Source organism: Pipistrellus hanaki (assembly GCF_964339955.1).
Source record: "Pipistrellus hanaki genome assembly, chromosome: 19".
Lineage (NCBI taxonomy): Eukaryota > Metazoa > Chordata > Mammalia > Chiroptera > Vespertilionidae > Pipistrellus > Pipistrellus hanaki.
The window spans coordinates 22418633-22432630 of NC_140521.1; the positions used below are offsets into that span (position 1 = coordinate 22418633).

Sequence of the window (13998 nt, forward strand, 5' to 3'; positions counted from 1 at the left end):
CCGTGAAGCCTCTCCCTGACCCCCAGGCCACCCTGTGTACTCCGGAAGCACCTTTGCTGGAGGTGCCTCTGCAGCAGTCAGCACTCTGTTCATCCACTCATTGGGCTGGTCAAGAGGAAGGGCCACTCAATGAATTACGTACTCCACAGTCTTCCCAACAAACGGAGCTCCTCATAGCAGGCTACTGTCCAGGCTCCCCTTCCCTCAGTCACTCATTCATCCAATCAATAATCACTATTAGGGCACCTACCACGTGTGTTGGCGATAGCTAGACTACCCAAAATAGTGGTGAATAAGGCAGACACAAACCCCTAACCTCATTCATTTTATATTTCCCGTAGCCCAGTCAGTGCCTAGCCCAAAGGGTTTAGGAATGACAGTGTAATTGGAAAGCTGCTTTAGCATAGCAAGCACTTTTAACTTACCTTGTCTGGTGCAGATTAAAAGCCATTTTCTCCAGATTTTCGCCTGGTCCACAATTTACATAACAGTCACTTGACCGTACGAGGTATTTTAAAAACACTTGGGGTGCCTTTGGGGTCCTGATAGAGTATGGGGGTACTGCATTTCCAGACAAGCCCAGGACCCACCACCTGGCCGGAACAGGACTGGGGAAGGGCCGGCCCGGCGGCCCCGCCCCCCGCCCAGGCCGAGACCCCGCCTCCCAGGTGCCGCGGCCACGCCCCCAGGCGACGGCCACGCCCCCTCTCCATAGTTACGGCGCTGCGGAGGTGGCGGCCATCTTGGCGCCGGAGCGATGAGCGGGTCGAACCCGAAAGCGGCGGGCGCGGGCTCGACGGCCGGGCCCCGGGGGCTGGTGGCTGGCAAGGAGGAGAAGAAGAAGGCGGGCGGCGGCGTCCTGAACCGACTCAAGGCGCGGCGGCAGGCGCCCCACCACGCGGCCGACGACGGCCTCGGGGCAGCGGTTACGGAGCAGGAGCTGCTGGCCCTGGACGCCATCCGGCCCGAGCACGTCCTGCGCCTCGGCCGGGTCACGGAGAGTGAGTGCGGGCGCCGCGCCCTCCCCTCGCGCCGACACGCCCTCCCCTCGCGCCCGCGCGGAGCCCGCTCGCCTCCCCCCCCGGCCGGAGGCGCTGCCCGGAGTCCGCGCCGGGCCTGCGCCCCGCCAGCCCGCGCCGTGGCTGGGAGGGTCCCCGGGCTTAACTGCCTTCCCGGTCCGGCCCCGCCGGCCGCCCCTGCCGCTGCCCTCAGGCCGGCCGTTCCCTCCTCAGCGGGACTCGGCTGGCGGGGCCTCTTCCTTCCCCGGGTCCTCCCGACCCCGGTTCGCGGGCCCCTGCCCCTCCTGCTGGAAGCCCCCGCCTCCGCGGCGCTCCCGCCCGCCAGCCCCTCAGCCCCCCGCCAGCCCCTCAGCCCCCCGCCAGCCCCTCAGCCCCCCGCCAGCCCCTCAGCCCCCAGCCCCCCGCCAGCCCCTCAGCCCCCCGCTAGCTCCCCAGCCCCCAGCCCCCCGCCAGCCCCTCAGCCCCCAGTCCCCCGCCAGCCCCTCAGCCCCCCGCCAGCCCCTCAGCCCCCAGCCCCTCAGCCCCCCAGCCCCCCGCCAGCCCCTCAGCCCCCCAGCCCCCCGTCCGTCTGCGCCGCCTGGCAGCCCGGCCCTGCCCGTTTCCCTCCACCCTTCCCAGCCCGCCCGGCCCCCGCCCCCCTGGCCCCACGCCTCCCCCTTTGTGTGCAGGTGGCTCTGCCTCCTTCAAACGCGCGGCCCGTGGCATTTTATGCAAATTTAAAATAGTGCCACATTAAAAAAAAACACAAAACTTTCAGTGTATGTGCGAAATCTGAAATGTGCATCCTGCTTTTGACACTTGTTCGAGTGAATTAAGAAGTGTGGCAGGGTTTCAGAACTGCCTTTCAGGCATAAAATGCAGCCACCCTTCCCCTTTTCATTGATAAAAGGGAGGTGGGAGAGATACTGCCCAAACCCAAACCTGGGTCGCCTCCGTTTTTCTTCCAAGCCAAGCCCTCGCTGGACGTCCTTTCTCCTGCTGTTCTTCTCCCCCCCTCCCTGTCCCCTCCCCTCCCCTCCCCTCCCCCCAAGAATTTACAGTCGCCTGGTCAGGTCCCGGCCCATCCCCCTGCCGCCCCAGCTCTCCCTGATGGGCCTCAGGCTGACTGTTATCTGAATTGCTTTACTGAGCCTCGGGCCGCGGGTACCTGGGGAGCAGGCGGCAGTTCCGTGATTTGGGGATGGGAGTCTGGGTGGGGGGCCTTGGCCCAGACTCTAAGGGGACTCCCATCTCCTAAGCATTTCCGTTTGATTGTGGATAGTTTGATGTCCCCATGCTTCATCACTGAGCTGGGACTGTCTTTTGTGTACCTGAGTGTATCTTAGAAGGTCTGCTCATGTTCTTTGAAACCTTGTGAGAAAGCTGCTTCGGTCTGACCCAGTTTTATTTGGGATCTGAAGGTACAGAAGAGCTCATCTTTCTAACCTCGTGCTTTCTCCTGAGATCAAGGGTGAAACAGGCCATTCTACCACCCGGCCCCAAGCAGCATCCTGGGGGCCTCAGGTCCTGTGTGGGAGCTTGGGATTGGTGCTCTGCCGCTTCTGGAGAAAGCCAGGGGTCAGCTCGGTGACCTCTGCGTTTGGTTACTGTTGTGTGTTTTTATTTTATTTATTTAAAATATATTTTTATTGATTTCAGAGAGGAAGGGAAAGATAGAAACATCATTGATGGGAGACATCATTGATGGGCTGCCTCCTGCACACCCCCTCCTGGGGATGGAGCCTTCAACCCAGGCCTGTGCCCTTGACTGGAATTGAGCACGGGACCTTTCAGTCCAAAGGCCAGTGCTCTATGCACTGAGCCAAACCAGCTAGGGCCTGTTGTGTGTGTTTTTAAATCCACCTGATGTATATCATCACCCAAGGATATTTTTCCACTGATTTTTAGAGAGAGTGGAAGAGAAAGGGAAAAACAGAGAAATAACAATGTGACAGATTGCCTCCTGCACGAGCCCTGACCAGGGCCGGGGCTGGGTAGGAGTCTGCAACCAAAGTACATGCCCTTGACCGGAATCAAACCAGGACCCTTCAGTCAGCAGGCCGACACTCTATTACTGAGCCAAACCGGCTAGGGCCTGGGGATATATGTTCATTGATTTTAGAGAGAGGGACAGAAGAAAGAGAAATATTGACGTGAGGGAGAACATTGATCTGTTGCCTCCTGTGCACACCTGGATAGGACCAAACTCACAACCTAGGTTTGTGCCCGGCCTGGGAATTGACCCCTCGACCTTTCCGTGCCGGGGACAACACTCCAGCTGAGCCGCCTGGCCAGCGCTTGTTACTCTTTTTTTTTTTTAAACACATTTTATTGATTTTTTTTTTTCAGAGAGGAAGGGAAAGGGATATAGAGTTAGAAACATTGATAAGAGAGAAACATCCATCAGCTGCCTCCTGCACACCCCCCACCGGAGATGTGCCTGCAACCAAGGTACATGCTCTTGACTGGAATCGAACCCAGGACCCCTCAGTCCGCTCTATCCACTGAGCCAAACTGGTTTCGGCGACACTTGTTACACTTCAAGTCTGTTCCGTTCAGCAACAGACCTGCTGTTGAGTACCCGCTGAAAGTGCTAAGGCCTTCGTAGGAGTTACAGAATAATCAGGAGCTCTCAAGTTTGCCATCTTATGGGAGAGCCAGCTGGGAAAACATGAAACAAGTAACACACACAGGGGAGATAAAGTGACAGAAGGAGTTGTGAAAACGCTGGGAGGAGTTATGGAAGAAAGGAGTCAGTGACATTTTCTGTGATCAATAGGTGCATTTGATTAGCTGCTCAGTCGTTGTGGGCTCTTCCTCACTTTGGCCTAAACCAGGCGTCTTCAAACTATGGCCCGCGGGCCACATGCGGCCCGCAGAGGAGTCTGATCCGGCCCGCCAGGTTTTTTGGGCAGTGAGCGCAGCCGAGGTGTTACAGTAGGAATTAGTAGTTCATATAGTCCGGCCCTCCAGCTCTCTGAGGGACCGTGATCTGGCCCCCACTTTAAAAAGTTTGAGGACCCCTGGCCTAAACCCTCACCACCATGTCTGCCTGCTGCCTGTGCAGGTGTGGCTGCCACCTGACTGTATAGCCCACGAGTTAAGAATGGTTCTTCCATTTTGAAATAGTTGGGATGGGAGGAATACTATCTTGCTCACATGGTTATATCAGATTCCTGATTCTGTCCATAAATAGTTGTTAGAACACAGCCGTGCTCGTCCGTTTTGTCTGCTGCTGCTTTGCGCTCCAGTGAGAGCTGACTAGCTGTGACAGAGACTGAATGGCTGCAAAGCCTAAATCGTCGTGATCTGGCCCTTTAAGGAAAAATTTGCTGGTCTCTGCTTTGTGATATTTTGGTAAATAAGCACTATGTGCCCTAGCTGGTTTGGCTCAGTGGATAGATTGAACCTGTGGACTGAAAGGTCCCAGGTTCGATTCCAGTCAAGGGCACATGCCTAGGTTGTGGGCTCGATCCCCCCTGGGGGGCATGCAGGAGCCAACCAATCATTGATGTTTCTATCTCTCTCTCTCTCCCCCTTTCCTTTCCTCTCTGAAATGAATACAAATATTTTTTTAAAAAAATAGTAAGCACCATGCTAGCCATAGTGTTTTAAAATGAAGTTTTAAAAAAATTCTGCCTGCCCTGACCAGTGTTCTCACTGGTTGGTGTCACCTGGTGTCACAGGTTCGAATCCCAGTCAGGAGCATGGTGTACCTGGGTTGCAGGTTTGATTAGGTCGGGGAGTTTGCGGGAGGCAACCAATTGATGTGTCTCTTTCACATCGATGTTTCTCCCTCTTTCCCTCCCTTCCACTCTCTTAAAAAAAAAAAAAATCAATGGGGAAAAAAAATTCCCTTTTGGGGCATCCAAGTTGATCATGAAGAAACAGTTTGGAGGCCATTTTTGAGGTATTTACAAAGAAATTCCCTTTTATTCCTGTTCCTAAAAATGTTTAGTAATCTTCCATCCACACCAAGTCCATGGACTTTTTTTCCCGTGGGTTCCCCAGTTCTCTCCACCCACAACTTTGCTTATAAGTTTTTGTATATATTTTACGCGAACTGTGTAAGAAAAAACTTGAGTTTGCCTCACAACTTGGGAAGTGTGTGCTAATTTTGGAGAGTTATTTATGGCACGGTCTCTCTCACTTTCAGATTATTTATGTAAACCCGAAGACAACATCTACAGTATTGATTTCACCCGCTTCAAAATTCGCGATTTGGAGACAGGGACAGTGCTGTTTGAGATTGCTAAGCCCTGTGTCTCAGGTAAGCCGCTGGTGGCCATGTCGCTGATAGTTGGAGCAGAAGGCTTTGGAGTTGGCGTTGTTGTGGCCTTTGCCTCCCGTGTCTCGGACCCCAGCGTGTCCCTCTCCGTGACCTCCCGAAGCCGGGCCTGCGGACCTGCTGGTGTGACGCTGAGAGGAGAGGCGGTGCTTGCTGGTTGCTGTGTGCTGTCTGTGTGTCCCAGCTCATGTGATCCTCACACCGCCGGCAGGAGTTACTGTTCCCAGTTTACAAATAAGGAAACTGAGGCCCAGAATTCCCAAGTGACTTTTCTAAAGTCTTACGCTCCTTCACCTTACCACATTGCCTCCCCGTAGGAAAGGAGTCGTGAAATGGAACTCTAAGGAGAAAAGCTCACTTGAGCCTGAGTCTTAGGGACACTCTAGAAGGGTGATACTGCTGATTCCACCCCCGACCATGAGGCAGCTCACCTGGCTTCTCACTCTCTTCTTTAAGCAGTGTCTCCTATTTCCCAGTAAGTCTTCGTTTGGATTTCAATCTGCACCGTTTTCTGGATGAACAGAAAGCCCAGGCCTATGAACTCATCTCCTTGGGGTTCTTTAAATTGGCCTTGACTAGAGCTTCCTGTGCTGTGACACAGTTTCAGGGTGATTCATTTCTGGATGGGGGACCACACTGCCTTTGGAGCGCAACACTGGAGATTTAGCGCCCCCTGGAGGTGGTTGTTAGAACACCAGCACAGATCCCTTCAGAGTATCGGCATGGTCTGTGTAGTCTTCCTGCAAAGCTCTTCTCATCCTGCTTTCTACTCAGAAAGGGCCTGTAAATTTGGTGAGTCCAAAGACTTTCCTGAGAAAGTCCATCTCGGGCTAGTAGTCCATACTCAAGGTTAGAGTCTCACCCCTCCCAGTATGTTTTTGTGTCTTTGTGTTGGCTCTTTTCATTTTTTTCCTTTAATTCTTTATTATTTAAAGTATTACTATGTCTCCCTTTTCCCCATTGACCTCTCCCTGGCACTCCCACCCCCAGCACCCACCCAGTATGTTTTATGCTGCCATAGTCTGGTACTGATCAGGCACCTGAAGGCTCGAGCTTGTGGGCGCTAAGCTTGTTTGGGAGGGCCGGGGCCAGCTGTTTCCTGGGCTGAGAGTCCATACCCCGTACCACATGCCTTATACTGAGGATGTTTCTGGGATCCTGGGACTGGCTGACTACTCACGTGTGCGGATTAGAACTAGACTGGGCTCAGAGTAGTCATTGCAGTGCAACACGGAGCGGCCTCAAGAACGTCAGCAGCAGACACTGCAGATAAACTGCTTTCCACCTCTCCAGCCTTTTCCTTTAATTTTCCTCTTGATTGACTCAGACCAGGCTCACCCTGAGGCAGTTCCCTCCAGCAGCACTTTCTCTGATGGGCTGGAATCCCTGAGAAGATTTGGTCTGACTCTGTTTTTTGTTTTTTGTTAATCCTCACCCAAGGATATTTTTTTCCATTGATTCTAGAGAGTGGAAGGGAAGGAGGGAGAGAGAGAGAGAGAAAGAGAGAGAGACAGACAGACAGATAGACAGACATCGATATGAGAGAGCCACATCAATTGGTTGCCTCCCATACCTGCCTGACTGAGGCAAGGAACCTGCAACCCAGGTACATGCTCTTGACCAGGAATTGAACTGGAGACTTTTCAGTTGTGGGCCATCACTCTAACCACTGGTCATGCTGGCCAAGGCTGGTCTGACTGGTGAGAGTCAGGCAAGAGAAGAGGTGGACCTCCGAGGGAGGTGGTGCTGAGATGATGCGCTCATGATTCTGTGTCCCCTTTCAGACCAAGAGGAGGAGGAGGAGGAGGCCGGTGGAGATGCGGACACCAGCGCAGGACGCTTTGTCCGCTATCAGTTCACACCAGCGTTTCTTCGCCTCCGGACAGTCGGGGCTACGTGAGTACCAGCCTTTCCGGGGAGGCTTCCTGCTTGTTTGCAGGGCAGAGTGCTCTCGGCGGGTTGGCTGTAGAGGTGGAGGAGACAGCGAGGGCTCACAGAGATTTATTTGGCAGGGTGGAGTTCACCGTGGGAGACAAGCCTGTGTCAAACTTCCGGATGATCGAACGGCACTACTTCCGGGAGTGCTTGCTGAAAAACTTTGACTTTGATTTCGGCTTCTGCATCCCCAGCAGCAGGAACACGTGTGAACATATCTACGAGTTTCCCCAGCTCTCTGAGGATGTCAGTACGTATCCCTGACTGCACAGCATTCTAGGTTTTGGGGCCAGAAGGAACAACCCTGAGATCCATCTGGTCCAGTGCCCGCATTTTGCAGAGGAGGGAAATGTGACAGGATGCAGCCATCTCTACTCATTTGACCTCAGGCTTCTCATTTCCTGCCTCTCCGATCTCATGTTTCAAACCGGACACTGCCCGCTTGGGAGCTTGGGAGGTTTAAAAACACAGGCTGCCCCTTCCCCGCCCCGCCCCTGCTGTGGGAAAGGGATGGCGGAGGGAGGTGAGAGGAGCCCATCACCATCCAGACTCTGAGGGACTCTCATTAGTGAAGCGCCTCTCCTGTCCGCTGTTAGTCGTGGTACCTGCTCGGCACTCTCACTTTTCCCCTCACCACAGCCAGACGTGAACCCGGGGGCTAAATAGAACCATAGGTCTCAGGACCTCCTCTTGCTCAGTCTCTGCAAGTAGAAGAGTGATTGGACAGACGGTTAGAATAGAGCCATTAGGAGAGAGGGCGCTGGCACAGGTGTCAGGTTTGGAGCAGGAGTGGCGCAGCGGGAGCAGTGTCTTCGGAAGAGAATCCATAGTTGTGTGGAGGAGGAACTGGGAAGGCCCCGGAGAGAGGGGCCGAGGCAAGAGAAGAGGTGGACTTCCGAGGGGAAGAACAGGCCTTTTCCGTTTCTGTGACTTTGGTCTACCTCGCAGGTTCGCCTCCTCTGTTAGAAAATGTTCCTGGAACAATGAGGGTGTGCGTGGGGTCCTGTGAATAGTGGGGTTTAGTTGGTAGGTGGGGAAGGATCTACGTATATGGACTGGTTTTCTCAGAATCTGAAGGTACTTAAAACTGTCATTCTGACGGCTAGATACTCTACTCGTGTGGTGGTGCTGTTCGGGGCGGGGCGGGGGGGGGGGGGGGCCTGGGGAGGACTGCTGGGGCGTGAGCGGGGTCAGGACAGCCTCTGATCCTGTTTGAACCTGCTCCCTCAGGTGGCCTGGATCCATAGCTCCTTGTGAGAGATATTATGTAGCATTTCAAGTTTTTACCATGACTTTTCCTCTTGAGTCAACAAGCGGGGAGTGTGGAGGCCAGATTCTGCACATAAGCCAAGGAGCTCAGGTCGGGTGGGTCCAAAGAGACGCACCCAGTCAGCGTCACCTGTTCAGCACACCTTCTCCCAAAGACTCTTTACCTCCGGGCTGGCAGGAGTGACTGTGTGACAGCTCACCTCAGCCTGGTAAGGGCGTCTGAGGTCTGGATCCCAGGACAGACACACCTTTGGCTCATCATTTCCAGGCTAACACTGAGCTGTCTCTGGAATGGGCTCCTTGCCCTCCGTGCCCCTGCACTCACATCACCTAGGGTTTCTCTGGTTGCCAGGGGGGCCCGTGGCCGTGGCCTCGGGAGTCATAGCTTTTTGTATTCGGACCAGAATGTCTAGGGGAGCAGAGAGGCGCTGAGTAAATAGTTGCTGGGGTCCATGTGGGCAGGAGGGTAGGCACGTTCTCCTGGGCGGACCCAGAATCAGGCCGGGTGGCCAGGCAGGGCCTGTCAGCGAGTTGAGTGCATCGTATGTGCAGTGGATCTCAGTTCCGTTTTGAGGCCTCTGTGGGCTCCAGTTCTCCCCTCTCAAGGGCTGGCTCCCCGTTCCGACCTCATTATTCTGGGAGAGTGCTCATATTTTCCGGAAGGACCGGTTTATGCATTGTCGCGGGATGCTAAGCTTTTTCACCTGGCTCATGGGCAGACTCACAATTAAGTCTGTTTTGCTTTCCCTCACTTGCAGTTCGTCTGATGATTGAAAATCCCTACGAGACCCGTTCTGACAGCTTCTACTTTGTTGACAACAAGCTGATAATGCACAACAAGGCCGACTATGCCTATAACGGAGGCCAGTAACGCGTGGGACTGACGGGGAGTGCTCGGCCGCCGCCATGGTCCTGGCACCTGGAAGGTTAAAGCTGCCGGATGTCACGCGCCTGGGACCTGGCCCAGGAAGCCACGGCTGGGGGCAGTTTTCGGTGCTTCGAGAGAGGTGCCAGGCAGAGCTGTGTTCCTTCCCCAGTATTTCCTCTTCCCTCTTTCCCCTGCCCTTAGGTCAGAGGTACTATATAGTGAAGATTAGGATAAGGTTCCTCAAGTCCAGATTAAAAAAGAAAGATTATTTTCATGTAGTTATAGCTGCCTAGTGGTTGTCCTGACGAGCAGTGCCCGGGCAAGGAGGCTCTGCGCCCTGCAGGTCCTGGGTGCTGTGAGAAGCGGGGCCAGCCTCTGCCGGCATCTTCTCCTGTTTCTGAGGCTGCCATCGGCACAGTCGGACTCAGCCTGCGCAGTTATAAACCAAATGGGAAGAAACTTGAAAGGGGGTGGAGGGGAGGAACGGCGCCTTGAGGCCCGTGGGCCGGTAAGGCTGCCACACTGTGGAGAGGCCGCTCACCTGTCTACCTGCAAGGTCCCAGGCAGTCCCCCGGGGCCGCACGGGGTCAGCTGGCAGGGCCGTCCGCCCTCATCCTGGTGGGGAGAGGAGCTTGCCCTGCTGCTGGCTCCTGATCGGGGACCTTCTGAAACGGAAAGGTTTCACTTTGGAAGTCATCTCCCTTGTGGCAGAGCAGGCCTCATGTTCTTTCCAGGCCTCTTTGGGAGGTTGTGTGAGACGTCAGTGTGACCTGCGGTTAGCCTTCTGCCAGCACAGCTCAGGCCAGCGGCTCTGGCTCAGGTTGAGGCTGTGCAGTCACCTGCAGCCGTTTAGGCCGCTCCGCGTAGCCCGGAGGCCTGGCTTTGGGCCTGGTTTGCCTCTAAAACTTTGGTCTTACTGAGGGTTTTCTGTCTGCCTTTCTGTTGCCGTAGTTTCTGGAACCATCGGGCAGGTCAGAGCTAAGGAATGCAGATCTGGTCCTTGGAATCTTTGGGTGTTTCGCCTGTGCCGGAGATGTGTGCTCAGAAAAGCTTCCTTGCCCGTCCTGCTACTTCGATCCTCGGGCCTTTGTCGGATGGACTCGCCGCCTCCGCCCCTGTGGCAGTCTGGCGGGTGATGCTCGGCGCTGTGAGACGGCTGCTGTGGCCAGGCTGTAGCACTGATGGCAGGCGCTGCAGGGTGGGCCCAGGCATGTGTGATAGTCCTGTCACCGACTGACTGACAGGACAGCTGCTTCCCACGCCCTGGGGAGGAAGGCCGAGGGCCAGGGAAGGGGGCCGCACTGGGCCACAGCAGCCCCTGTGCGTTCATGGACCGGCGTGGCTCCCGTTTGGATTCTGGAGCGTGAGCGGTCTTGAGCCTCAGCCTGGTGCTATGTACCAGGCTGGAGTCTGGGCTGTGCCAGATGCTGATGCTTTCTCATCGAGAAAGCCCTGGGTTAGCCCTGTGTGCCAGCCCTGGGTCCGACCAATGAGGGAAGGGAGGCCCAGCACCTGCAGACCTGGAGTCTCAGCCCTGGAGCGGATACAAACCCAGGTGCCTTACGTGGGCTCTGCCCCCCACGCTGCTGGGGAGGCTGCCGCGCCCCCGCCCCCCATCCGCCCGCCCGCAGGCAGACGGCAGCTCTGCCTCTTGCCCTCATTTGGCTCCGCTAGCACCTCGCCTGTCGAGCTTCAGAAGCCCCGTCTGTGACGACCCGATCAGGAGAGTTCCTCCCGTTTGATGTTTGGTTTGCGTCAGGAGTGGTTTTTGGAGTGCCTCGAGTTCTGCTCAGTAGAGGGTGCCTTGGAAACGTGGCCCAGGGCAGACTGGTTTGTGTGCGACGGCTCTTAGCTGCACACAGTGAGCTTTGCGAGGACGAGGGCCAGCAGGGCAGAGGGGCAGGCACTCAGGCAGGAAGCGCGGTGTCCTCTCCCCACCAGCTTGCCTTAGTCTCCCTGGAGACCACTTGGAGGCCAAGCGCTCACACTGCCCAGTAGGACAGGGTTGGCTGTCCTCTGTGCCCGGATCTGGTGCTCTGTACCTGAGACTGGTTTCTGGGGCCCCTGCTCAGGGAATATTGAGAAGCATCACCACTCTGGGTGTTAACCAGGGTGAGTTTGTAGTTCAAGTTTTTGTTCCTGAATTGGGCAGAGAATTGGAAGTCATACTTTCTCTGAAAGTATCTGAACCAATCAAAAGTTGAATCAGGGCTGGAGGCCAACGCTAGTGAGGAACCTGGACTGTTGGTGCAGTTATCTGTGGGTAATACAATGGGAGGAAAACGGCCCTGCAGCCTGGCTGGTAGGTTCAGTGGGTAGAACGTTGGCCCAAGGACTGAAGGGTCCCGGATTCAATTTCAGTCCAGGGCATGTACCTCAGTGGCAGGTTTGATCCCCAGCCCAGGCCTGGTCTCAGGGCATGTGCAGAAGGCAACCAATTGATTAGTCTCTCTCATATCAGTATTTCTCTCTGAGTCTCTCCCCCTCCCTTCCACACTCTCTAAAAATCAATGGGGGGAAATGTGCGTGGGAGAGGAATTAACAACAACAAAAGAGCCCCTGCATGCTCTCTCAGAGCTGGCAATGGGAGACGGCTCCTGGAGGAGATCGCCTTGGGGCTGGCGGCCGCCCGGTGGCGTGGGGCCCGCTGCCTCTCCTGTCCTGCTCTTGTCCCTCTGCCTTGGAATCTCCCGGGAACGCCTCTCTCTTCCCTGAGGCCTTTGGGCTCAGATGCACTTCTAGTTCTCCAAAGAAGACCCTGCTTTGTTGTAGTCTGTGCTCAGAGGAACTGGCTCTGGCTGCCCTCTCCTTCGCAGTTAGCGCAGTTACCGTGCAGAGAAGGCCGTTTTCAGGGGCCTCGGACTTCCTGAGGACACAGTGTCTTTGGGCATCCGATTCCCAAGTAAGGGCAGGACTTTGGAATGCTGGGTCTTACCACAGACTGGTGATCCTTGAAATGGCAGGGACGGGGGAATCTTCCGCCTGTTTTTTCAGTTGAAAGTGGAACTCATTTGTGAGAGGACATCCTAGGCTGTGTCTAATGTACAAACAAGGCGAGTCCCGCCTTAGTGTGTCCTGCCAGCTGGGGCTCCCGGGTGCTCTCCTTCCGGTGGGCCCGGGGACTGTGCTAGAAATCACGCACAGACGCCGTGCCAGTGCGTGAGACTCCTGACGGTGCCGCGGAGCCATCACGTTACATTCCCTGTAACGGGCCGTGTTCGCCCAGAGGGTCTGGCAGAGGTGGGCTTGCTGCTTCACAAGGTCATGTAGTCATTGACGTGGGAAAGTCTGCTTTCCCCGTAAACCTGTTTTACAGAATATAAGCAGCATCAGTGACCTGATGTGTCCTTCCTCCTCTTACTTCACTTGAGATCCTCATTCCAGTTTTATTTTTTTCTGTTTTGCAAATTGTTTTATAACCACAACAGATGAGGACAGAGAATGCCCTGTTTGAAACATCACAATAAAGGTTCAAGATCAAGGTTTTCCCTTCGGCAAGGCTCCAGACTCTCAGTCTCTGGTATTTGGAATTTAGGCTGCAATCCTTATTTTTGGATGGATCACTGGGTGTGTGGGACAGTCCATGCTTGTAACCAGATTTGAACAGAAGAATGGCCACTCGGCCCAGGTAGAAGTAGATGAAGTGTTTGGTTTCATGTGTCACGTAACTACCGAAGTTCCTCCCCACGATGCAGTGCCCTGGAGGGGGGGTCATACTTCATGTCAAAAAAAAGGTTTTTTTCAAATTACAAGAGAAAGTAGAAGTGAGCCATCTGCACTGCGTGGGCTCAGGAAACAAGTTACAGAGGCAGAGGGTCCTTGGAGCTTAGGAGGGAAAGGCCAAGGTAACGGCCGGGAGGGGCGGGAAGGGAAGGGAGAGGCCCCGCGGGCTCCTGAGGGAGGAGCCTCCGCTCCTCCTCGCCGTGGCCCGTGCCCTCCATGTGTGTCCCCAGCACATCCGCCCCGGAGTCCGCTGCGGCTCCGCCACGGCCTGTGCACGGCGTGTGCACGGCGTGTGGGCCCCCGCCTTTCTGTCGCACTCACGGCAGCGGAGCAGGGCCTGGCCGGGGCAGCGGCCTCCTGGGGAGGGCTGCACATCTCCCCCGTTCCCGTTTTATTGTCTTTGTGTCCAAAGTAAACGAGGTGACTAATTTGTATAAAATGTTATTTTGCCACAAGAGACAGAAATAAAGATTTTCACAGTATATGTGCCCTCTTGTCTCCTGGCTGCGCTCCTTGTGTTCTGGCGGGAGCAGGTGTGGGGTGGGGTGGCCTTTCTGTAAACAGCACAGCTGGTGTAAACAGCACAGCTGGTGTCTGGGTGGTTGAGGAACCGTATTGGCTTTAGGTTGAATATTTTTGCTTTATTTTGTTGGGGGCCTTTAAGAAGTAAAAATTTATATACACATTTAAAAGTGAAGGTGTGCTTTAACTAGAGCAGGGGTCGGCAACCTTTAAGACATAAAGAGCCACTTGGACCCGTTTTCGAAGGAAAAAAAAACCTGGGAGCCACAAAACCATTGCGACATTTAAAACAAATATAACACTGCATATATTGTTTCTTACCTTAATGCTATATACCAGATTGTGCAGTTAGCTGTCAATCTGAAGAAAAAAAGGATTTTTTCACTTAACAATGT

The 13998-nt window shown here is 54.8% G+C and overlaps 1 protein-coding gene across 2 annotated transcripts; it reads left to right on the forward strand.

The window, feature by feature from the left end:
- The first annotated feature begins 711 nt into the window (after positions 1–711).
- Positions 712–13563, forward strand: UNC119B (unc-119 lipid binding chaperone B). Of its 2 annotated transcripts, none has more exons than XM_084868380.1 (5): positions 712–1001; positions 5155–5279; positions 7085–7182; positions 7299–7471; positions 9249–13563. In XM_084868380.1, the coding sequence occupies exons 1-5, from the start codon at positions 758–760 to the stop codon at positions 9359–9361; spliced, it is 753 nt and encodes a 250-aa protein (XP_084724506.1). In that variant the 5' UTR covers positions 712–757; the 3' UTR covers positions 9362–13563. The 2 variants fall into 2 exon arrangements, with proteins under 2 accessions (XP_084724506.1, XP_084724505.1); XM_084868379.1 differs by having other exon boundaries at positions 713–1001; positions 5155–5268; positions 7071–7182.
- The last annotated feature ends 435 nt before the right edge of the window (positions 13564–13998 follow it).

Excerpts from the sequence above, each read along its gene's own strand:
- UNC119B (XM_084868379.1), top strand. The coding sequence starts at position 758 with ATGAGCGGGTCGAACCCGAAAGCGGCGGGCGCGGGCTCGACGGCCGGG. Across the intron at positions 1,002-5,154 it reads CCTCGGCCGGGTCACGGAGA|ATTATTTATGTAAACCCGAA; the intron begins GTGAGTGCGGGC and ends TCTCACTTTCAG. Across the intron at positions 5,269-7,070 it reads TGCTAAGCCCTGTGTCTCAG|ACCAAGAGGAGGAGGAGGAG; the intron begins GTAAGCCGCTGG and ends GTCCCCTTTCAG.